At 40.5% G+C, this 24,674-nt stretch overlaps 2 protein-coding genes across 3 annotated transcripts in view; both read left to right on the top strand.

Moving 5' to 3' along the window:
• The window catches only part of LOC124596369 (dyslexia-associated protein KIAA0319-like protein), a 147,585-nt gene extending 140,753 nt beyond the window's left edge, over positions 1-6,832 (top strand). For both annotated transcript variants that reach the window (XM_047135480.1, XM_047135479.1), the window contains exon 19: positions 5,031-6,832. The gene's annotated coding sequence lies outside the window, so the exon portion shown is untranslated. The remainder of the gene's footprint in view (positions 1-5,030) is intronic.
• A 15,404-nt stretch (positions 6,833-22,236) lies between these two features.
• On the top strand, positions 22,237-23,485 carry LOC124596128. The gene is made up of 2 exons (XM_047135148.1): positions 22,237-22,464; positions 22,569-23,485. Exons 1-2 carry the CDS (start codon positions 22,442-22,444, stop codon positions 23,014-23,016), a joined length of 471 nt encoding a protein of 156 aa, XP_046991104.1. The 5' UTR covers positions 22,237-22,441; the 3' UTR covers positions 23,017-23,485.
• The last annotated feature ends 1,189 nt before the right edge of the window (positions 23,486-24,674 follow it).

Below are 24,674 nucleotides of genomic sequence, written 5' to 3'. Positions count from 1 at the left end.
TACCTGTGAGAAGAGATGGTTGCTAATAGGAACTTCTATGAATTGTGAATCACATGCAGTATTCTCTTCACCATAAGACTAATGCGAATATAAACATTTTGCCATGTATTCTTTCGTGTTTGCTGCTATCTCATTAAAATCCTGTCTGCCTAATAAACTACAAAGCTAGAGTGAGACAACAGCAAATGCGGAAGAATATACATATCGTGTCATGTTTATATTCGTATTATTCTTATGCCTAAGAGTGATACAGTCAGAAATGAAGCATGGCAATTGGTTAGATTTTTAAATCTAAGATGACTCTAATTTCTGTGCAGAATGTAATGTACAAAAGAGGCATCTGCAAAGATTTTCAAACGGAGAAAAATTTTAGCTAAACTCTCATTCAGAACATCTTCTATCATACGCAGTCTATTATTTGGTTCTTGTTGATCATTATCAAAGAAAGCAGCAGTGTAAGTAACAACAAATAGCAGTCTCTTGCCATTGTTTTGCTAATGAGACAATTCCTCTCTTTTTTTATTGTAAGCGGCGGTAGCGCGCACAAAAGCAAGCCATGCCGCGAGCGACGACAGGCCGTAAACACTCGTTATCAGAATGCGACAAACAATGCATGACACAGTACAGTAATGCAGTTTCAGCTTATAGTGACATAAACACCTATAACAAAGAGAACAGAACTTATCAGATCAAAGAAAAATAAGAAATTGATTCAAACCTGACGAAGCACATGAAAAAGGAAGAGGCATCTGATGCCTGACGCATAGCAATGGCTACCTGGTAAAGCTTAACTGCTAAGCTTACGACATGAACCAAACTACTATAGCTGTATCGTCATTCATTCGACCTAAATTGTGTCTCATATTACAATGGACCAACTTTGTTTCGATTTGGAGGTGCGGCCTAAAACTTTTCTCTCCCCTTGAATTTAGAGTCTCAAATTTCAGGTGCGGCTTAGATTCGGGAAATTTTTTTTACTCGATTTCGAGTCTCATTTTTCAGGTGCGGCTTACATTCGAGTGCGGCTTAGATTTGAGTAAATACGGTAAGCCCCTTCTCTAGAAAGTCATATCAGGGGCCCGACACCAGCCAACGGCTGAATGAACTGAAATCTATGGGCCAGGGCCGCCCGCTCTTCATCCGTCCTCATGCTTATCATGGATAGGTCCTTGTCAGAATCGCAATGGCCACAAAGGAGAAGAAGAAAAAGAAGAAGAATTGGGGCAAGGCTACTCCAGTGACCTCAGAGGAGCCAGATCCCCCCCCCCCCCCCCCCCACTCCATTTGATTCTGAACCATTGATGTTGTTCCACCCCCATCAATGACAGGCAGTGATTTTGAGGCATGACCAGTTCTCCTGAACCCTTCGTGCCTAACCTGGACACCCATAACATAATTATTCAGTGAAACTGTAAGGGATATTACAGTCACCTTCCAGAACTACATCACGTTATTTCCTCCTCTTCTGCAAATACTTGTTACTCTACAAGAAACACACTTCACTGATGACCATTCCCCAGTGGTCCATGGTTATCATGCATTCTGTCAAATCGTGCTGGCCCTGAGAGGGTGTCTGGAGTGGTCTGTACATTGGTTCACACAGGTGTCATCAAAGTAAGGATTGCCCTTCGTTCCAAGGTGGAAGCAATAGCAGTGTGAATGCAGATGACATCAGAGATCACTATTTGATACTTTTACATACCTTCAGGCAGGTCACTTAATTACCATGACTTGACCACCTTAGTCCAATAATTTTGTCCCCTTTTCTCCTACTAGTGTATTTTGATGTGCTTCAACCCCTCTGAGGGAGTGTCACTTCACTTGGTAGTGGCCTTCTACTGGACCAACATCTTAATGATCATGATCTGCATCTCCTCAATGACCATATTCCTACCCACTTAAGTGGTATCTTTCCAGATATCTGTCTAATGATCTCTTTCCCCAGTCTCATGACACCACTTCATGGGTCACTATGTGACGATGTTTGTGACAGTGAGCACGCCACCAGTGATCCTGTTGCTGCCTTGCGACTGCCAGACAGGCCGACTAACACATTGGTTGCTTAAAAAAAAGAGTTAACTGGCAATTGTATGCCCTGCTGTTACCTTCACCACCTGTTTGTCAGATTGCATCGATGAAATTGTGCAAGATTTCTCCGACGTAATCACCCACACTGCTGGAATTGCTATTGCTCTTCCTACATGCCCCTCCATTGCTGGCAAGTGCCATTGTTGGCCAATAACTATGCAATAGCTGTTCAGGATCACCGGAGGGCCCTACAACAATTAAAATCACATCGTTTGCTGACCAACCTTATCACTTTTAAGCAACTTGATGCAAAGGCTCGTTATCTAATTAAGCACAGTAAGAAGGAATGTTAGGAGAACTACGTCTCCTCCCTAGGAATGTATGGCTCTTCATCCCTGGTGTGGGCCAAGCTATGCAGACTTCTAGACCACCAATGATCAACAACTGTTCCGGGGTGTGTCCTTAGGTTGGTCTTTGTACTGATGTGTAGGTTCTAGCTGATCACCTTGCAGCCCATTTTGTGAAAGCATCGCCATCCTCTTCTTAGGCAGCTATCTCTCTACTGCAGAAACGACAATTTGAAGAGGACCCTCTATCCAACAAAATTGAATCATGTAATTAACCTTTCACTGGCAGGGAACTGCTTCAGGCTGTTGCCTTGTCTCAAGATAAGGCCCCAGGCTCTAATTCAATTCATAAACAGATGATCAGACACCTGAATGTTCTTCCAAGGCTTCATTTACTCAGGGCCTTCAACCATTACTGGCTCGAAAGTGTCTTCCATTCACAATGGTGAGGTAGTATCATTGTCCCAATCTGTAAGCCAGAAAAAAGAAAACGGCATCTCTTGACAGCTGCCAACCGATTAGCCTCATTAATGTGCTCTGCAAACTGCTTGAAAAGATCGTTGCCCTCAGGCTATGCTCGGTTCTTGAGTCTTGGCAGCCTCTTGTTCCCGTAGTTTCCGGTAGGGACAATCCACAACCGAGTACGTGGCCTGGTTGGAAGCAGCAATCCTGAGACATTTTTTTAAATGTCAACACATTATGGCAGTCTTTTCTGACCTACATAAGACATACAACAGTGCTTGTTGCCATCACATTTTACTTACTCTCCATGATTGGCTTTTGAGGCTGTCTACCAATTTTTATTCGTTAGTTTTTATTCTGACAATTGTTCTGGGTTCTTGTTCATATTTCTCTACAGGACATACAGAATGGCACCCCACAGGGCTCTGTCATGAGTGTCATTCTTCCTCATTATAATCAGTGGGATGGTGAGCTCTGATCACCCTGTGCTGTGTGGTGATTGCTTTCACATTTGGTATAGCTCCCATTCAGTAGCATCAGCTCCAAGGCTCGATCCATGGGCCTTTTCATGGACTATTTCCTGTGGATTCCAGTTCTCTCCTACAAAAATGCAGATCATGACAATCTGTTGTTGTACCATGGTGCTGCTCGACCCAGAACTCTACTTGGGTACCCAGCACTAGGAACTTGTTGTACAGTCCCATCTTTTGAGCCTCCTTTTTTATAAAAAACTGATGGTGCTGCCCCATATTAGTCTACTAAAGACTAGTTGCATGTGGAAGCTTAACACTGTCTGCTTTCTTGCCCACACCTCTTGAGGTGTGGGTCGTGTTACTCTTCTCTGTAGTTACTGGCCTTTGGTCTCATCCCTCTGGAATATGGTTGCCAGGTTATGGCTCGCTATGACTTCTGCTTTGAAATTGTTAGACCTAGTCAATCATCGTGGTGTTCATCTGGCCACCTTCTGGATAGACCTGTAGACAGTCTCCTTGTCGAAGTGGGTATCTAACCCCTCAGTTCCAACAGTACCAACTCTTGGTTTCCTATGCAGTTTGTGTTCAACAGTTCCCTGATCATCCTACATATCCCATTCTTTTTTTTGTATATGTGGGCATCAACCTCCTGATACTGCCTTCCATTGGGATTACCAGTTGGAATGTGCCTCATGTCCACTGGTTGGCTTCTGCCCTGTCTAATAAACTCCACACTATCAAGGTGAGTGCTGTTGCATGCTGCTCTTCCTTCCATTCCTCCTGAAAGGAATCTATCATCCTATGTCACCTCTGCATTTTTCATACCAGGCTAACACACAGTTTTATTTTTTGTAACAAACCACCCCCACAATGTAATTGTGGAGCCTTATAAACAGTAAGTCATATCTTGGTGGGATGCCCCCTTCTTCTGGCCCTCCATGCTAAGCATGGCCTCCTGAATTATTCTCCTCGAATATTGGCAGACAGTTCACAGACAGTTGAACCTTGCAGTAACTTTTGAGATTGAAACCCATCATTCATCTGTTGTATAATAATCACATGTTATTCTACACATTAAAAATGAGTGTGATGCAGTCTTCCTCTTAGGTAGTCATTCATTGTAGTTCAGTCTATAATGCCTTCAGGATAACATTATTTCTGTAGTAGTAAGCATTCTTAAAAACATTTTGATAATGTGTGTATACAGTATGAATACATTCTGTACTATGGGAATGTTGATCACTGATAAAAACTACTGCTTCCTCCCGCCCCTCCCTCCCTCCCTCCCTCCCTCCCTCCCTCCCTCCCTCCCTCCCTGTTTATATGTGGGCATCAACCTCCTGATACTGCCCTCCATTGGAATTACCAGTTGGAATGTGCTTCATGTCCTCTGGTTGGCTTCTGCCCCGTCTAATAAACTCCACACTATCAAGGTGCTCTTTCAAGGTCCTCTTTCCCCTGTAGAGTTAGTTTATTGTATTGGTGCCACTCCTTTAAAAGTGACGTTATAACTTAGACATGTGTGATATAATAACTACTATGTAAGGACAAATCTACAGTACACCCTTTCATATTCAGTTTGTGCTCTATCAGTACATTTATGTTGGGAAAAAAAGTAGTAGTATGTGGTCAGTAGATCAACTCTAATAAGAAAGCAAAATTAATCAAAGTTATTTATTTTTGTTCTGTTGATTGATTAGTTATGTTTATTTCATTTTAGGTGTTGACATTCCTGTATGAGGCTGCATTTTATTACACAGATTTCTTCGAATAAGTAAATGTTGGCTATGAAGCAACCCTGAATTGTGATTGATGGCTGGTTAAATCTACAAATCTACAAAAACTTCAGTGACAATGTCTTGTTTGTAATTATTATTACTTTGCTTATCGCAAACAATTTTCACCTCTGGGTGAAAATGCATATTCTTGAGTACATGGACAATGTTTGAATGCAAGCTATGAAAAAGCATTTTCTGTTCTTCATTATTGAAAGTAAGTTTTTATTTTATTGCAGAACAAATTATGGCATTACAATTGTACATAATGTAGTGCATGTTTTTTCATAATTTTTTGGCAGACCCAAAAGCAGCTAAGTGAGGCAGAATGTAAGAATTGCCTCTTCATGTAATTTACTGATAAAATATGATTTTTGACCTGACAGCTGTTATAAATAAGTCAGTATACTGAGAACTTCCTAATTGTGGGAAGGGAGTGTATGGTAATGTAATTTGCCTTACTTTGTTGTAAGTAATATGATCCAATATGAACAGTAATGTTCAATGTTATTTTTCTTCAAAATGAGGCCATTGTTTGTTAGAAGAATTAATTTTTCTAGTTGTGTGTCTGTATGTATTCCAAACTATTTTGTTTTTGTTACACAGTTGTAAAATGAAGACTAACTGTTTTAAGAAATGGGAGAAAATGTATACTGCAATATAACATTTAAGTGTGATTTTGTAGTCCAAGAAGAAGCTAATTTGTTCTATATTGCTTATAAGTGTATGTTGTTGTGCCATTGTTAGTCTCTAAAGTTGCCATATTATGGTATGAGTGAACATTTAAATTCGTTGTGATATGATATGTGATACACCTTACAACCCTGTCATTGTGGTAGCCAAACCTAGAATTTTATTATATTTTCATTCACAAGTTATCTTAATAAGAAATTGTGTGTGGCATTCCTTTTGGCTGATTTTTGAAGATTACTAGTTCAGAAAAACAGGAGAGCATTCACCAGATACACATTTTGAAAACAAATCATTTGCTTAATTCATAGGTTTTCACAGTAGAGCCACACAAAAATCAAGAAGCATTATTTTTTTTATTTTCTTTCACTGTTAATTTATGACTTGCGAAAAATATTGCTTCATCTTCAGCTGTGTAACAAACAAATCAGACACACAGGTTTGGTGCTGCCTTTTCTTAAAACAAAGTTCTGCATGTAGTACAATGGCATAAATTGTGCTACAGAGAGCATGTATATTTAGATTAATATTTGATGTATCACACCCAACTGTGATGATCTTTGTTTATTATGTTAATAGCTATTACTACGCACACTAAAAAATATTATTTCATATGTCAATTTTTTTTATTTTTTTTTTTTTTAAAGGTTGACTATAAGATCTTATGAAGCTATTATTTTGATATTCTGTTGCATTGGTGCATTGTAATTGTTTCTTGTTTTTACTGTACCAAAAAAATGAGGAGTTGTCTGATATGCATAGTGTTCGGAATTCATATACAATTGTTTTCTGATCATTTTAAGATACTTAAATTGTACACTGTCCAAAAAGATTGGAATTTCTATAGTGTGAGAAATTAATAAGACTAGTACAATCATTTGTGCAGATTGCAAAAATAAAGAAATAAATATTTTGCCGGAATTAATCACCAGCTGAAATATTAACAAATACTATCTTCATCTGTCGCATAAAATATTATCTTAATATTGCAAGATTTCATCATATTGTTCAAATGATTTATTTGTTAAAAGATTTTCAAAATACACAAATCACAAAAGAGAGAAAAAATTCAGTTGTGTGAGCCTGTTAATACACTAGCCCTGTTTTCATTGGAGAAAATTATTACAGAGCATTTTATGTGTATTTGAACTTCCACTGTCCAGAATACTTCCCTGTTTGTATCTCATCTTTTGGAATTGACTAAGGAGCTGCCATTCACAAAGTGAAAAAAAAGTTTGTCTTGTACCATAATTCAAAAATGTAGACTGATAAGGATGATGGAATAAATAGTGTCCAAATATTTGCCACAAGTGACCGTCCATCACCCAAGAAATATGGTGCTTTGCTTGAAACAATTACATTAGCAACAACGACAGATATATAACAACATGCACAATGTGCAGTGTGTGTATATGACAATAGTTGATGTAGTAAATATGCATTTATTAGCTGATGTCATTTAGGCAACAGAAAATGAAACATAGTGGATCTTTTTTATATATTTTCTTTTGCAACGAGATTCCAAGGCACTAAAATTTTGACTTATTTATTGTGTATTGCACAAAGAGCCTATAATAGAAAAGTGCCATGTGATATTTTTCACAGTGGTAATAGTTGCTGTCATTTAATACAAATTTATCTCTTTATTCTTAGTACATAGTTTTGTAAGAACACCCTGTTTTTCTAGTCATTTAATCTACACAGTTTTCATATATTTGTGTATTGTTTATAATTCTATGAACGAAAATATAATTTTCCTTTATGTTGTGTGATATATGTTCATCCGTACCATGTTTTGCGAAAGTAAATTCATCACTTGTTTACTGATTAAAAGAAAGATTTTTGTAATGTATAGCTTCATATAGGGCAGAGGAAAAAGTTGTCATCTATTGAGAAGACTCTATTTCCCCCCTTTTTTATTTCTTTATCACAACTCATTTCATTTCCTGTGACTTTGGAATTGATTTTTGATTTAAAATGTAAGAGACTATATTGTCATTGTTTTGTATGAAGAAATTTTTCTTTTTTCATGTATTGTATTGCTATGAGTGGTAAGAAATACAAGGCAACCGGCATCACTATGATAAGTTGTAAAAATATATGTTGTTAAAATATAGTTTACTTTTATGCATTTGTTGTAATGATTATTGATGTTAAGTGATATTTGGATTACAAGTCTGAAAAGAAATATTTTATACTTTAAACACATCATGCACATACAGTGTTACAAAATTGTACAACTGGCATGTAATTTAGGAACTGAAACTTTATTTTGGTAAGATGTAATTGAAATATATCATCTTCGTTGCCTGCACAAATCATTGTTTTACTCCAGAGAAAGCCTGTTATGTATATTAATTCCCTCCCTCCACCCACCCACCCACCTCTCTCTCTCTCTCTCTCTCTCTCTCTCTCTCTCTCTCTCTCTGGGTGCGTGCACGCAAGTGTGCATAAACGCTTGGTTTGAAAGTGCTTGTATGTGTACACACCTGTATTTCTTTTAATATCTGTTATGTTTTAATACACTTAGTGCAAATGATACTTAATCTCTCAACTATATGATTATGAAAGATAATGGAGGGGGAAAAAAGGGACAGGTATACACTCTCTCTCACACACACACACACACACACACACACACACACACACACACGCATATATATCCATCCGCACATATATAGACACACGCAGACATATGTAAAGGCAAAGAGGTTGGGCAGAGATGTCAGTCGAGGCGGAAGTACAGAGGCAAAGATTTTGTTGAGTGACAAGTGATGTACGAGGGGCAGCAACTTGAAATTAACGGAAGTTGAGACCTGGTGGGTAATGGGAAGAGAGAATATATTGAAGGGCAAGTTCCCATCTCCGGAGTTCTGATAGGTTGGTGTCAGTGGGAAGTATCCAGATAACCCAGATGGTGTAACACTGTGCCAAGATGTGCTGGCTGTGCACCGAGGCATGTTTAGCCACAGAGTGATCCTCATTACCAACAAACACTGTCTGCCTGTGTCCGTTCATGTGAATGGACAGTTTGTTGCTGGTCATTCCCTCATAGAAGGCTTCACAGTGTAGGAATGTCAGTTGGTAAATCACATGGGTGCTTTCACATGTGGCTCTGCCTTTGATCGTGTAAACCTTCCGGGTTACAGGACTGGAGTAGATGGTGGTGGGAGGGTCCATGGGACAGGTATTACACCAGGGGCGGTTACAAGGGTAGGAGCTAGAGGGTAGGGAAGCTGGTTTGGGGATTTCATAGGGATGAACCAAGAGGTTACGAATGTTAGGTGGACAGCGGAAAGAAACTCTTCGTGGAGTGGGGAGGATTTCATGAAGGATGGATCTCATTTCAGGGCAGTATTTGAGGAAGTCCTATCCCTGCTGGAGAGCCACATTCAGAGTCTGATCCAGTCCCAGAAAGTATCCGGTCACAAGTGGGGCACTTTTGGGGTTCTTCTGTGGAAGGTTGAGGTGAGTGAGTCCTCCACAACCTTTACGGCAAACCTCAACCTCTTCTCATTGCACACAGACTCAGTCTCTCCCATCTACTCAATCTTCCACTTCCAGCTCCACTCCCCCCAAAACCTCAAAGTTCCAATCAACACAATCTGGAATGACAACACCCCAATTTAGTAGTTAACCTTTCCTCCAAACCTCTCTCCCAATCAGAAACCTCTGTCCTATCCAAAGGCCTCACCTTCAGCCCGACTCCCAGATTCAACCAAACAGCCCTGGTCAAAGATTTACAGTCCTACACTCGTAGTCTCTGCTGCAAATATCACTTTGCCATGAAGAAAAATAATCCTAATCCTACTCCTAATGATCCAACTCCCCAAGACACTATCCAAATTGAACCCTGCCTGGAACAGTTCCATCCTCCGTCACAGCAGGACCCACCTCCTCTTCCTCAAAATCACCCTCTCCAAACCTTCCAGGAATTTCTCACTTCCAGCCTTGCCTCTCAATCTTTCTTGAAAAACCTTAATCCTACACCCAATAGCACCACAGCTGAACCCCAGGCTATCCGTGATCTGAAGGCTGACCGATCCATCGTCATTCTTCCAGCTGACAAGGGTTCCATGACCGTGGTCCTTGATCGCCGGGAGTATGTGGCTGACGGACTGTGTCAGCTTTCAGACAACTCTACATACAAAGTTTACCAAGGTAATCCCATTCCTGATGTCCAGGCGGAGCTTCAAGGAATCCTCAGAACCTTAGGCCCCCTACAAAACCTTTCACCTGACTCCATCAACCTCCTGACCCCACCGACACCCCACACCCCTACGTTCTACCTACTTCCTATAATTCACAAACCCAAACATCCCAGCCGCCCCATTGTGGCTGGTTACCGAGCCCCCACAGAAAGTATCTCTGCTTACGTAGATCAACACCTTCAACCCATTACCTGCAGTCTCCCATCCTTCATCAGAGGCACAAACCACTTTCTCGAACGCCTGGAATCCTTACCCAGTCTGTTAGCCCCGGAAAACATCCTTGTAACCATTGATGCCACTTCCTTATACACAAATATCTCGCACGTCCAGGGCCTCGCTGCGATGGAGCACTTCCTTTCACGTCGAACACCCGCTACACTACCTAAAACCTCTTTCCTCATTACCTTAGCCAGCTTCATTCTAACCCACAACTTCTTCACTTTTGAAGGCCAGACATACCAACAATTTTAGGGAACAGCCATGGGTATCAGGATGGCCCCCTCGTACGCCAACCTATTTATGGGTCGCTTAGAGGAAGCCTTCTTGGTTACTCAAGCCTGCCAACCTAAAGTTTGGTACAGATTTATTGATGACATCTTCATGATCTGGACTCACAGTGAAGAAGAACTCCAGAATTTCCTCTCCAACCTCAACTCCCTTGGTTTCATCAGATTCACCTGGTCCTACTCCAAATCCCATGCCACTTTCCTCGACGTTGACCTCCATCTGTCCAATGGCCAGCTTCACACATCCATCCACATCAAACCCACTAACAAGCAACAGTACCTCCATTATGACAGCTGCCACCCATTCCATATCAAACGGTCCCTTCCTTACAGCTTAGGTCTTCATGGCAAACCAATCTGCTCCAGTCCTGAATCCCTGAACCATTACACCAATAACTTGAAAACAGCTTTCGCATCCCACAGCTACCCTCCCGACCTGGTACAGAAACAAATAGCTAGAGCCACTTCCTCGTCCCCTCAAACCCAGAACCTCCCACAAAAGAACCCCAAAAGTGCCCCACTTGTCACAGGATACTTTCTGGGACTGGATCAGACTCTGAATGTGGCTGTCCATCAGGGATACGACTTCCTCAAATGCTGCCCTGAAATGAGATCCATCCTTCATGAAATCCTCTCCACACCACCAAGAGTGTCTTTCCGCCGTCCACCTAACCTTCGTAACCTCTTGGTTCATCCCTATGAAGTCCCCAAACCACCTTCCCTAGCCTCTGGCACCTACCCTTGTAACCGCCCCCGGTGTAATACCTGTCCCATGCACCCTCCCACCACCACCTACTCCAGTCCTGTAACCCGGAAGGTTAATCAATCAAAGGCAGAGCCACGTGTGAAAGCACCCACGTGATTTACCAACTGACATGCCTACACTGTGAAGCCTTCAATGTGGGAATGACCAGCAACAAACTGTCCATTCACATGAACGGACACAGGCAGACAGTGTTTGTTAGTAATGAGGATCACCCTGTGGCTAAACATGCCTTGGTGCACAGCCAGCACATCTTGGCACAGTGTTACACTGTCCGGGTTATCTGGATACTTCCCACTGACACCAACCTATCAGAACTCCGGAGATGGGAACTTGCCCTTCAGTATATTCTCTCTTCCCGTTACCCACCAGGCCTCAACCTCTGCTAATTTCAAGTTGCCGCCTCACCTGTCGTTCAACAACATCTTTGCCTCTGTACTTCTGCCTCTACTGACATCTCTGCCCAACCTGTTTACATTTACATATGTCTGCCTGTCTCTCTATATGTGCGGATGGATGTGTGTGTGTGTGTGTGTGTGTGTGTGTGTGTGTGTGTGCGAGTGTATACCTGTCCTTTTTTCCCCCCTCCTAAGGTATGTCTTCCCGCTCCCGTGATTGGAATGACTCCTTACCCTCTCCCTCTTTCCCGATGAAGCAACGTTGGGTTGTGAAAGCTTGAAATTTGTGTGTGTGTTTGTGTGTTTTTTATTGTCTCTATCAACATACCAACGCTTTCTCGTTTGGTAAGTTACAGCATCCTTGTTCAAATCAAGGTATATAATAACAAAGAACAAGCAATTCACAGGAACATAATCTGTACATTCTGCATCCCAAAATATTACAAAAATTGATGAAGCATCAAATCAACAAATATTTGAATGACAGTAAGTTACTAAAAGGTAATCAGCATGGCTTTCAGGCAGTCAAAAACACACAAACATCACTAACCTGTTACTCTGAACAAACAGAAATCTAGAAAAAACATTGTGTAATAAAAGTTAATTTACAAACCTTTAAGAGAAACGGGAAGCACTAGGTATTCAAGAAACTGGCTTCAATGATACCTATAAAATTGGATGTAGAATGAAGCACTTGATGTCACCTTGCTCCAATCAAAAAATCAGTTAGGGATGTGGTGTGGGAATAGGAATTGGAATACCCCAAGACATTATTCTAGGTTCCATATCATTTCTTATCTATGTAAATGACATACAGACTCCAGAAACTGCAGACAATGTCAAGCTGCATATAGATTGACATTGAATACAAATAAAACAAACTATATGCAATGTGTGGAAGTAAGTCAAAATGCAAACCTAGAGCTGGTTTTGGGTGATAAAGCCACTGAAAAAGTAAAAACTACAAAAATGCTGGGAATTCTTGTTGATGAAGAATTATATTTTATTGACCATGTAATAAAACTTACACAGAAACTAAATTCAGTTTGTTTAGCTCTTAGAAACGTTGCAAGTATGTGTACATCAGAAGCTGCAAAGATGTCGTATTTGGCTATTTTCAGTCTTTTGCAACATATAGAATAATATTTTGGAGTTCCGTCACATTTGTTACAATAGAGGGATATTTTTTTGTAGAAAATTTAAAGAAGTTGAGGGACACAGAAATAAGATTTAAACCAAAAATTGACAAACGACATACAATGAAAAGGGTATTTACAGATAAGGAACGACGAAAAGCATCGGAACGAATGAAGAGAGACTGGGCCACTCGGAAGGGGAAAATACCAAAGAAGAGGACCAGAAGTGATTGACTGAAGTGGTCCAATGAGGCCGTAAAAGCAGAAGAAGAAGAAGAGGGATATCTGAATAACAATGCATCATCCTCCACAGACACCTGCATTCAGCAAGCTTAAAATAATAACAGTACCTACAATAATACACACAAGTGTGTTTTATTATCTGGACCCACCTCAAAGAATTTCAGACACATTACAATACCAAAAATAGCACAGCACTCGAGACACAGTGAACAAAAAGAACTAGCACATAGAAATCATGTGAACCACAGCTTTACAACAGGTTGCCAGTGTACATCAGAAACTTGCAAAAGGAAAATAAATTTCAACAAAAATATAAAATATTTCTACTCAATCAATGCTTTTACTCGCTAAGTGACAGTGTCGACCAATAACATTTTTCTGATGTTGTTTATCTTACGACAGTAAAATACTATTTTTTGAACCTTAACATTTCCATCATAAACACACACACAGACAGTGGACAGCTATTGTCTAATTTAAAACCTTTCCTTAATCATCGTTCTGTATAAAAGGATTTGCTGGTTGGGGACAATAAAAGTGAATGCACATAAAGAACTCACTATAATTTTCAATTAGAGAGGGGAGAGGAAGAGATGGAACAGAGCTGGGGAGGAGGAAATGGTCAAAGCGAGGGAAAGGAGCACATGCACATAATACAGGGTGACGCAGGGGAACAGGAAATTTTGAACGTTACAGTTGGCAGCACTGTAGCGCCAGCAGATGTTTGAAACTTTGTACAATTGATGTGAACGCATTGCCATTTAGTAATCATGGAGAACTGGACTGGTGTGGAACATGCAGTAGCTGTGAGAGCGTTTTACAAAAATGGTGATAGTGCGACTGCCATGCAGAGAACATTTTGACAGCATTACCAGCTTAGACGTCATGGACGTGTCCCATCTGCGCATGCGATTACAACGTGGGTGCATAATTTTGAAGAAACAGGATCTGCCTTGAAAAAGAAACCTCCAGGTGGCATTCCAACGGTACGTACCCCAGAGAACATTGCAGCTGCTAGAGTTGCAATTGAGAGAAGTCCTCGCCGCTCCGTCGACAGCATGCATCTTCGCTAGGGATTAAGCGACGAAGCTTACAAAGAATATTGCACGAATTAGACTTCCATCCCTATAAGTTGCAGATTGTGCAACACTTACATGAACGAGACCCAGTGTCACGTATGGAGTTTAGTAGCCAGATATTGGCTAAAATCAACGAGGACACGAATTTCCTTGGTAACTTATGGATATCAGACGAAGCTCATTTCCACCTGAACGGATTCGTGAACAGATTCGTGAACAAACAGAATTTTCATTATTGGGCACAGTACAATCCTTGTGAGTTTCACCAGTGACCACTACATAGCGCGAAGGTCACAATATGGTGTGCTGTATCATGTCATGGTGTTATCGGCCCCTATTTTTTTGAACGTGAGGATGGTAGTGCAGTGACAGTAACTTCCGCTCGATATGTTGAAATGCTCCAAACGTTCTTTACACCGAGACTGTAAACATGTGGTTCCAGCAGGATGGAGCCACGTCACACACTGCTCGACAATCGATGGCAGCAGTTCGTCAATTGTTTCGAAGAGGCATTATTTCATGCAATGGTGACATTGCATGGCCTGCGAGATCCCCTGATCTTAGTGTGTGCAACTTCTTGCTGTGGGGATATCTTAAAGGCAAGTTGTACCGTACACGTCCTGCAACAATCCATGAACTGAAGGAGAACATTGAAAATGAAATCACTGCCATTCCCCAAGATTTGCTACACCACGTATTACAGAGTTTTCATAACAGGCTGTTAGAGTGTGAATGCCGAATTGGAGCACATCTTTCCGATGTCATCTTTAAAAAGTAAAGAGACACTTTTGGACATTTTGATTGTAAAGACATACTGAATAATGGCATACTAGTTTTATGAATTTATTCATGGAAATGACGTTATTTCGAAATTTCCCGTTTCCCTGCGCCACCCTGCATATGTGACATACACATATGCAGACAGACATAGCCACAGGTGAAAGGCTAGTCTGTCTGTAGACATTCTGCGCTGAGCTGCTGGAACTGGCATTCATGTGTGTGTGAGGTGTGCTTGCCTGTGTGTGTGTTTCTCTTTTGCTTATGAAGGTCATGGGCAACAGCTTTGTGTAAGAGTCTTAATTGTGCCTGTCTGCAACTTAATGTGTCTTCCTTATGCCAAGTAGCAATCTATCTTTTCCTGCATTGTTGATACTCTACCTTGAGTTACCATTGTTTGATTTTGTAAACATAAAAGTATATGTTTGTATGTTCCACATCTCCTCATAATCCACTGGATCATATCAACCAAATTTAGTACACATACCACTTACTGTCTGGAAATAAGTACTGTGGATATTAGTACCATCTAGCTCCCACAGGGGTGAGGGTGGGGATGAAAAAGTGTTGGTAAAGTAGTACATCTAGGCTGCCCTGAATGACTGGCATGTTGTGTGGGTAGTATCAAAATGCATTCCATGAGGTACATGTGTGGATGGGTAGTGCTCTGCAGAGAGATGGGTGAGGAGGAGATTGATAGTGAGGGGGGCAGAATAAGATGGACAGAGAAAGAGGTGAGGAGGATATGGACAGACAGAGAGAAGGAAGGCAGAAACAGATAGAGGCGGGAGAATGAAGTGGACAGAGAGAGAGTTGGGAGTAGGAGATTGGGGCGAGGGTAGACAGAGAGACTGGAAAGGAGGAGGTGGGCAGAGACGGGGAGGGATAAGAAGAGTTGGGCAGGGAGAGAGGAGGACAAAGAAATTGACAGGGAGAGAGAAAGGGGGGGGGGGGGGGAGAAGACGGCTGAGTAGTGTGGGGAGGAGGAGATTGAAAGATATAGGAAAGAAAGTGATTGACAGATAGAGGGGGGGGGGGGGATGAGATGGACAGAGAGAGGGGTAGGTGTAGATGGACAGATAGGTGGAGATGGACAGACAGGAAGGGGTGGGTTGGAGAAGCAGATGTATGCAGTATTATGTGAAATACATGTATATGGGTGGAGTTATGGATAAGAGGCTAGTACATAAATACATCCGTATTATATCAAATTGTATCACTTTATATTATTTTGTCTGTATTTTTTATGAATATATTTGTATGTTCCATTTCCTTCTAATGATCTCACGTATAATTTACATGTATATTAGACAGTATTCATACAATATTTACTGTCTACAGATGGATAAAGAAATGAACTGTCTCTTTACAGATCAATGCTATTCAAGCATATGTCAGCTGAATTTAATGAAGTAAATTAGAAAGAAAGCTGTGCTTTGATACAAGCTGCTACTTGCTCACTTACAGCAAATAGCTGTTGTTTATCTCATTCATTCATACATACATACATTAATCCTTGTTCCATAGATCATGAATATGACATTTTGTAGTGATGTGGAATGTGTCACTTTAACATAAGTTTTCTTTACACAAAATAATTATTTAGTTTTAATTTTTTTTACAGTTACTACTTCATATCTAACAATTCGTCTCTTGAGTAGAAGGAGTTGTTATTCAGAAATTCTTTTAATTTGCTTTTCAATGTTGGTTGACTATCTGTCACTTTTAATACCATTTGGCAACTGACCAAAGAATTATGTGGCAGCATAATTCACCCCTTTCTGTGCCAAAGTGAGATTTAATCCAGAATAGTGAAGATCATCCTTTCTTCTAGTGTTGTAGCTATGCACTTTGCTGCTATTTTTGAATTGGGATGGGTTATTAATGACAAATTTTGTAAGAGAATATATGTGTTGCAAAGGTACTGTGAATATGCTGAGTTCCTTAAATAAATGACTGCAAGGTGATCTTGGGTGGGCTCCAGTTGTTATTCTGATTACATGTTTTTGTGCAATGAATACTTTCTCTCTTAATGATGAATTGCCTCAAAATATGATGTCATATGAAAGCACTGAATGAAAATAGGCATAGTAGGCTAATTTACGGACGTGTTTATCACCAAAAATTGCAATATCCCTAATAGCATAAATAGCTGAACCTAACCGTTTCATCAGATCATCGATGTGTTTCTTTCAATTCAATTTCTCATCAATGCACACACCCAGAAATTTTGAGTTTTCTGTCTTAGCAACAGACTTCTGTTCATAGTCTATATTTATCGATGGTGTTATGCCATTTACTGTACAGAATTGTATAAACTGCGTTTTCTCAAAATTTAGTGAGGGTCCATTTGCAGAGAACTACTTAATAATTTTCTGAAAAACATTATTTACAATTTCCTCAGCTGATTCTTGCTTGTTGGGTGTGATTACTATACTCATATCATCAACAAAAAGAACTAGCTTTGCTTCTGCATGAATACAGAGTGGCAAGTTGTTATATAAAGTTGTTATATAAAGAACAGTAAGGGTCCCAAGACTGAACCCTATGGGACACCATTCTTGATATCTCCCCAGTTAGAGAACTCTGCTGATTTTTACAGACTATCTGTGCTGTTAATTTCAGCCTTCTGCAATCTTCCAGTTAAGTATGAATTGAATCATTTGTGCACTGTGTCTTATTGGTAATGTAATACGTTACATTGGCATTTTTCAAAGAAAATCGTTACTTGGATCTTTAAATACTGAGTCATGTTTACATTACACCACTACTTCTTGTGCTGCTCTACAATGGTCACTTGTCATGTAGATTAGAGAATTTTTCAATCTTTCAATCTAGATATTCAGATATTTTGTAGAAAGAGTGTGTGATGAAATATGTTTTAAATTTTCTTTTGAATTTTTTGGACTCTCAATTTCTTTCCTCATGTTAGATGGAAGTTTTATGAACGCCTTTAAGCCAGAGTACTTAACTCTGCTGTGAAGCATTGACAAGGAGGCAAAGGTTACATGAAAATTATTTTTTATCTTGTTTTATGATTGTGTACATCACAGTTCAGATTAACCCATTTTTTTGCTATCGGCAACAGAAACCATCGGAGAGCAAATTTACTCGGAAATCGGTGTAAAAATACCAAGATCCTTAAAATGGCTTATGCAAGATGTACAATTATCTACTTCACACAATATTTGTACTGCTCACTTCTGATAACTAAATTCTTTATTTACTTTTGTAGTACTGGCACAGAAGATAATTCCATAAGACAACAGGAATCTAGTGTAGAAATCTTTGATAGACTATGTACTCTATGACTGAGAAATGAAGAGTACTGTAATGGATATTAAGGTTCTACCATATGAAGCATTGGATAGTGACCCCCAGCTACTGATGGTGAGCATGAGAATTGTGAAAGAATTGAAGAAGACAGGAAAGGAGAATTAAAGTATGGAAACACAAGGAAAAGGAAGAATACTAGGAAATTATAAGGTAAAGGGCACCAAAGGATGAGCCAAAAACTGAAGATGAGGAATGAGAACAGTTTAAAAGTGCTATGGCAAAAGCTGCATGTGGAAAGAGAAGTGGCAGAAAACGGTGGAAGGAGACACCATGTTGGAATGAAAGGGTCAAAGAGGTAGTGGTGAGGAAGAACAAGGCCTTCAGACTGTATTTCTGAGAAAGGACTGAATTAGTAAGATAAATAAGAAAAATAAAAAAAGAGACAAATAAGACAGTGACTGAGAAGAGTAGAAAGTGGATGGAAGAATGGACAAAGATGAGGAGGAAGACAGCAGAGGAGGTAAGAAAGTTGTATATGGAATGGTCAAAAGTAAGAGGAGAGGATTGAGAGAGGATGAAACAACGATGGATAGAAATGGGAAAGAGGTTAACTACAAGCACACACTGAAGATAGTGTAGAAGTAGTATTTTGAGCACTTGCTAAATCCAAACAGATTTGGAGATGATGATAACAGACTAAAGGAGGTAGGAATAAGCTAAGGGGAGGGGGATGCAGGGGGGAGTGGATGGAAATGGTATTGTACAAGATGAAAGGAGGAAACGCACCATGTATGGCTGAAGTATATGTTGAGATGGTGAAAGCAGCAGGGGAGTCTGTATCATGTGATGAAGGTGGTACAGAATGAGACAAGATTGGAAGAGGGCACTAATTGTCTCTATATTCAAGAAAGGGTGTAGGATGGATTGTAGAAACTAGAGGGGAGTCAGATCTGTGCCAAGATGTAAAAAAAGATCCTGGAGAGCAGAATCTCAACAAGGTATAGAAAAGGCATTTGATAGTGTCTGTAGAGGAAAGGTCTGGGAAGCACTATAAAAATGGGGAGTGGAAAAATAAACAACAAGCAGAGTGGAGGAAATGTACTGCAGAAGTCTCTGAGTTGTGTTAAACTCAGAAATGAAGGGACAGGCTGGTGCCAGCAAACAAGTGGTGTGAAACAAAGCAGTGCATTGTTATGTCTCCTCTTCATTGTGGTCTTGGATGAGATGATGACTAAGTTGGCAGAAAAAACTGGAGAAGTCAAGATGAAAGCGATACTGTTTGCAGATGACTTTATGATCTGGGGAAACAGAGGAAGAGATTCAGGAACAGCTGTATGTTTGGAAGGAAACAGTGAGACAGTATGGAATGAAATTTAATTTAAACAAATGTGAGATCCTTGTTACAACTAGAAAGAAAGATAGGCCAACTAGTGGAATAAGGATTGGAGGTGAGCAACTGAAAAATGTGGGGAGTTTCAATTACTTGGGATGTGTGACAGAGGAAATTGGAAGAAATGAGAAAAAGGTCAGTGAGCATGACAGAAAGGAAGAAGCGTTCATGTGAAGTGTTAGAAGCTTGGTTTGGAATGAAGACATCCTATAAAAAAAGAAAAGAAGTAATATACAGAAGTTACTACATGTCAGTACTGACATATGCATCTCGAGAAACATGGGTAATCAAGAAAAGAAGTGTAAGCAGATTACAGACATGTGAAATGAAGCTCTTCAGAAGTAGGATAGGAGAAACAAGGAGAGAGAGAATGATTTATGAAAAGGAAGAGAAATAGTGAAGGATGAACCCTGGCAGTATAGGATAGAAACATCAAGGATAAGATAGAATGTGCCCTTAAAGAGAAAATAAGAGGATTGCCATGAAGATACGTGAAAGGAAGATGGAAAGGAAACAACCAAAAGGGAGACTACGTGATAGATGGCTGAAAGGTGCGGACAAGCGTGTTGAAAAAAGAGGTGAGCCCTGTATCAGAGGGAACACAGAAAAATGGTGGGAAAAGAGGATTAAATGCTGAAGCCTATGATCCAAATAGACCCAGCCTGCGGCTGGAAAGTGTTCAAGATGATGATGATGATGAACAGGGTTTGAAAATATAGAGAATACGTGAACCAAGCCCACAGTGTTGGTTTTAGGTCAACTAATGAGAGTTAACTGCCAAAGGCAAAACATTCTAAAATGAGCTCCTTGATTTATTTATCTGTGTATTGATTCCAATTTAATTTTCATCCAACCACACCCAAAAGAATTTTAAACACAGTTTTTTCTTTGGTATATGGCCATTAATATCTATTGCCAGTTCTAATACATCAACTTTGTTATTTGAAATTGGTTAATATGAGCTTTTGAGAGATTAAGAATAAAACTTTTTGCTGTGAAACATTTGGAGACCTGTTCGTCTATTCTCTGAGCTGTGTCTGGTTAAGTTGGATTTGGATACTTTTTTTACATTAACATGGCATTTTGATCAACCTTTAAAGCATCTGGAAGATCATTTATGTAGGTTGAGAGTATGAGTGTGCCCAGTACAGATGCTTATGAGACCCACAATGTTATATTCCGCCATTCTGAGGTTAGTTTCATGCCTAAGAGACTGTCTGTTAAAGAGGCACTCTGCTTTCTGTTATAAAGGCAAGATTATCCATACAAGAGGTATACCATTAATGGCATGACACTATAATCTGCCAAGTAAAATTCTACAGTCCAAAAACTTGAGCTTTGGCAGAGTAACAGAATTCTTTTTCTTGTTTAGCTGTATGAAAGTCCAACAGAGAGAGATATAATGATTTCCACACAGAAAAACGACATTTTTGGCGGGGAGTCCCATTCTGGTGAGTTCAGCAGACTGGTGCGAACCTCTTTGTTTGATGCCACTTCGGCAACTTGCACTGACACTTACTCCAAAATTCTGGATAGATTGGAAAGAGTAAAATGTGTCCATAATTAGATTTAGTTTGTTTTTGTATGGTTTCAGTGACGGATAGAACTATTACTACAGCATATGTCTTGTCAGGAAATGTGTCAGTAAGTGATTACAAAAATATCTTAAGGCTAGTCCTGTATGATCAGCATAAGATTTTAGTACTCTGCTAGAAACTCCAGCAAGCAGAAGTACCACTTGATGGCGACCTAATGGTTTTGTTGTCTTCTTAGAGTTGAATTTCTTAAACTAATATCTGTTGGTTGCGTATGCAATGTCAACTCAAGTGAATCTAATACATCGAGATTTGATTGTTTATTATTGGTTGTCATATTTGCTGCCACTGTGATGAAGTTTAGCAAGATGGCGCCGGTAGGTTAGTGCAGTGCTGCATCAGTCTCAGTAGAAAAGCAAGTTTATAAGAAGTCGTCGTGTACAAAATGTAAAAAAGTGTGATAAAGGGTATCCTGTGTGTGAAGTGCAACTTCTGGTAATATGAGAGGTGTGCGAACGTAAACCAGAAGTTCGTAAATGACTATATTTGTTCGAATAGCGGTGATTGCGTGAGTGACGAACGGCCGAACGTGAAGGTCTTCTCAACATGGTACACACAAAAAATGAAATTATTTAGTTATTAAATAGTGATATTAAAACCCTCAAGAAAGAAACAGCGTTCCTGAAACAAGATAACAAAAAAAACTCTTAAGTGAAAAAAGTTTTTGCTCTAGTGAAAACAGTGGCGGAAAAGAACTTCAAAAAGTGTCGTATTGATATTGTTAAACATGATTTGCAAACCAAAAAAGTGTTACTTATAACGAAACAAACGTAATGTCGAACTCAGTATACCATATGTCGAAACCACAAATAAATTTGCGTGGACTGCAGTAAAGTCCAAAAACAGAACACGAAAACTTCAAGAACGTGAAAAACAAAAACAAAGCACTAGAAACGGTGCGCCAGTTACATCGAAAAAGTTTTCAGCAGTAGACTCAGCCAGCGAAACAACGAATAGTGTAAGCGAATGTAAATATAATGAATCCTCCGATAAAGGCCGAAACGGAAAAATTCTAACGCCTGGAAGCACAAAAAAGTTATTACTGTATGCAGACAGCCACGGAAAAAGCCTTTTAGTTCCCCTTTACACAACAAAAGTTATACCAGGAACTACGTGAAGTGCTGTAGTCGAGAATTTATCAGAAACAAACAATCCGAAAAAAGACGACCACGTTGTAATCATTGGCGGCGCCAACGATGTTTACAAACACGAGAGCAAGTCAGCACTCGCAGTTTACAGGAAGTTATTGCCAAAACTGTACAACACAATAAACCCCTTGGATTGTGGTTCACATGCCGAAGAAAACTACTTGGAAGTGAGTACATTGTCATTAAAGTGCAGTGTTAAAGACTTGTGTAATGATTCGACTGATTCAGAATACCATGTCACAAAGTGTTGTAAAATATCTGTGCCCTTTAGGATAATGCAACTAAATGTGCAGTATCCGAGGAATAAACTCAATTTGCTGCAAGTATTTGTGGATGAGAAATCAACAAACCTATTAATAATTACAGAACATGCACTAAGAGACAATGAAATTGAGTATTACAAATTAGATGATTGTGTGTTGGCTGATAGTTACTGCAGAAAACAACATAGAGGGGGTGGGGTGGCAATATTTGTAAAGGAACATCTTCCATTTAAGAAAATCTCATTTGTTGAACAATACTGCAAAGAAGAAACAATTGAAATGGCTGGTGTTGTGGTCCACACAAACACTCATTCAAGCGGGTTATCTAAACATAATGTTATTGGTACATACTGCCCACCAAATACAGATGTATTGTACTATCTTGATACACTTAACAGGGCAATTAGACAAACAGGCCCCACTGACCTTAGCATAGTTGGAGACTCATTATTGTAAACTCGTGTAGTATAACCTACTAGAAAATAACAGGTAAATTAAACTCTGACACTAGATTAACAGAGTCGTGCTGCAATAAGATAGCTTATGTGATAGTCAACAAAAATGTAAAAGGCAGTGTTAACTTTGAAAGTGTTGGTTTTCATTACTCAGATCACTATAGTCAGGTGTCAGAATATTTAAGGTTTGCTGCACCAACAGCAACAAAAATAACTGAGAAGAAGAATATCCTGAATAGCAGCAACACCAGTGCCTTCAAAACTAAGTTAGCAGAGGAGAAATGGGACACTATTTACCAAACTAAATGGGAAAAATTTTACAGGACAGTGCTGAAGCATTTCGACTGCTGCTGCACTCGTAAAGAAATAACCAGGGTACAAACCAACTCTCATCTTGAAAATAATACATAAGGCTGAAACTTAAACCTAGGCTGTTTAACTTAAGGCAGAATATATATGATCTTGACTATTTATACAAGGAAACAAAGCTACATATACACTCCTGGAAATTGAAATAAGAACACCGTGAATTCATTGTCCCAGGAAGGGGAAACTTTATTGACACATTCCTGGGGTCAGATACATCACATGATCACACTGACAGAACCACAGGCACATAGACACAGGCAACAGAGCATGCACAATGTCGGCACTAGTACAGTGTATATCCACCTTTCGCAGCAATGCAGGCTGCTATTCTCCCATGGAGACGATCGTAGAGATGCTGGATGTAGTCCTGTGGAACGGCTTGCCATGCCATTTCCACCTGGCGCCTCAGTTGGACCAGCGTTCGTGCTGGACGTGCAGACCGCGTGAGACGACGCTTCATCCAGTCCCAAACATGCTCAATGGGGGACAGATCCGGAGATCTTGCTGGCCAGGGTAGTTGACTTACACCTTCTAGAGCACGTTGGGTGGCACGGGATACATGCGGACGTGCATTGTCCTGTTGGAACAGCAAGTTCCCTTGCCGGTCTAGGAATGGTAGAACGATGGGTTCGATGACGGTTTGGATGTACCGTACACTATTTAGTGTCCCCTCGACGATCACCAGTGGTGTACGGCCAGTGTAGGAGATCGCTCCCCACACCATGATGCTGGGTGTTGGCCCTGTGTGCCTCGGTCGTATGCAGTCCTGATTGTGGCGCTCACCTGCACGGCGCCAAACACGCATACGACCATCATTGGCACCAAGGCAGAAGCGACTCTCATCGCTGAAGACGACACGTCTCCATTCGTCCCTCCATTCACGCCTGTCGCGACACCACTGGAGGCGGGCTGCACGATGTTGGGGCGTGAGCGGAAGACGGCCTAACGGTGTGCGGGACCGTAGCCCAGCTTCATGGAGACGGTTGCGAATGGTCCTCGCCGATACCCCAGGAGCAACAGTGTCCCTAATTTGCTGGGAAGTGGCGGTGCGGTCCCCTACGGCACTGCGTAGGATCCTACGGTCTTGGCGTGCATCCGTGCGTCGCTGCGGTCCGGTCCCAGGTCGACGGGCACGTGCACCTTCCGCCGACCACTGGCGACAACATCGATGTACTGTGGAGACCTCACGCCCCACGTGTTGAGCAATTCGGCGGTACGTCCACCCGGCCTCCCGCATGCCCACTATACGCCCTCGCTCAAAGTCCGTCAACTGCACATACGGTTCACGTC

Source organism: Schistocerca americana, chromosome 2 (genome assembly GCF_021461395.2).
Source record: "Schistocerca americana isolate TAMUIC-IGC-003095 chromosome 2, iqSchAmer2.1, whole genome shotgun sequence".
NCBI classification, from domain to species: domain Eukaryota; kingdom Metazoa; phylum Arthropoda; class Insecta; order Orthoptera; family Acrididae; genus Schistocerca; species Schistocerca americana.
This window is presented reverse-complemented; position numbering and strand designations above follow the sequence as displayed.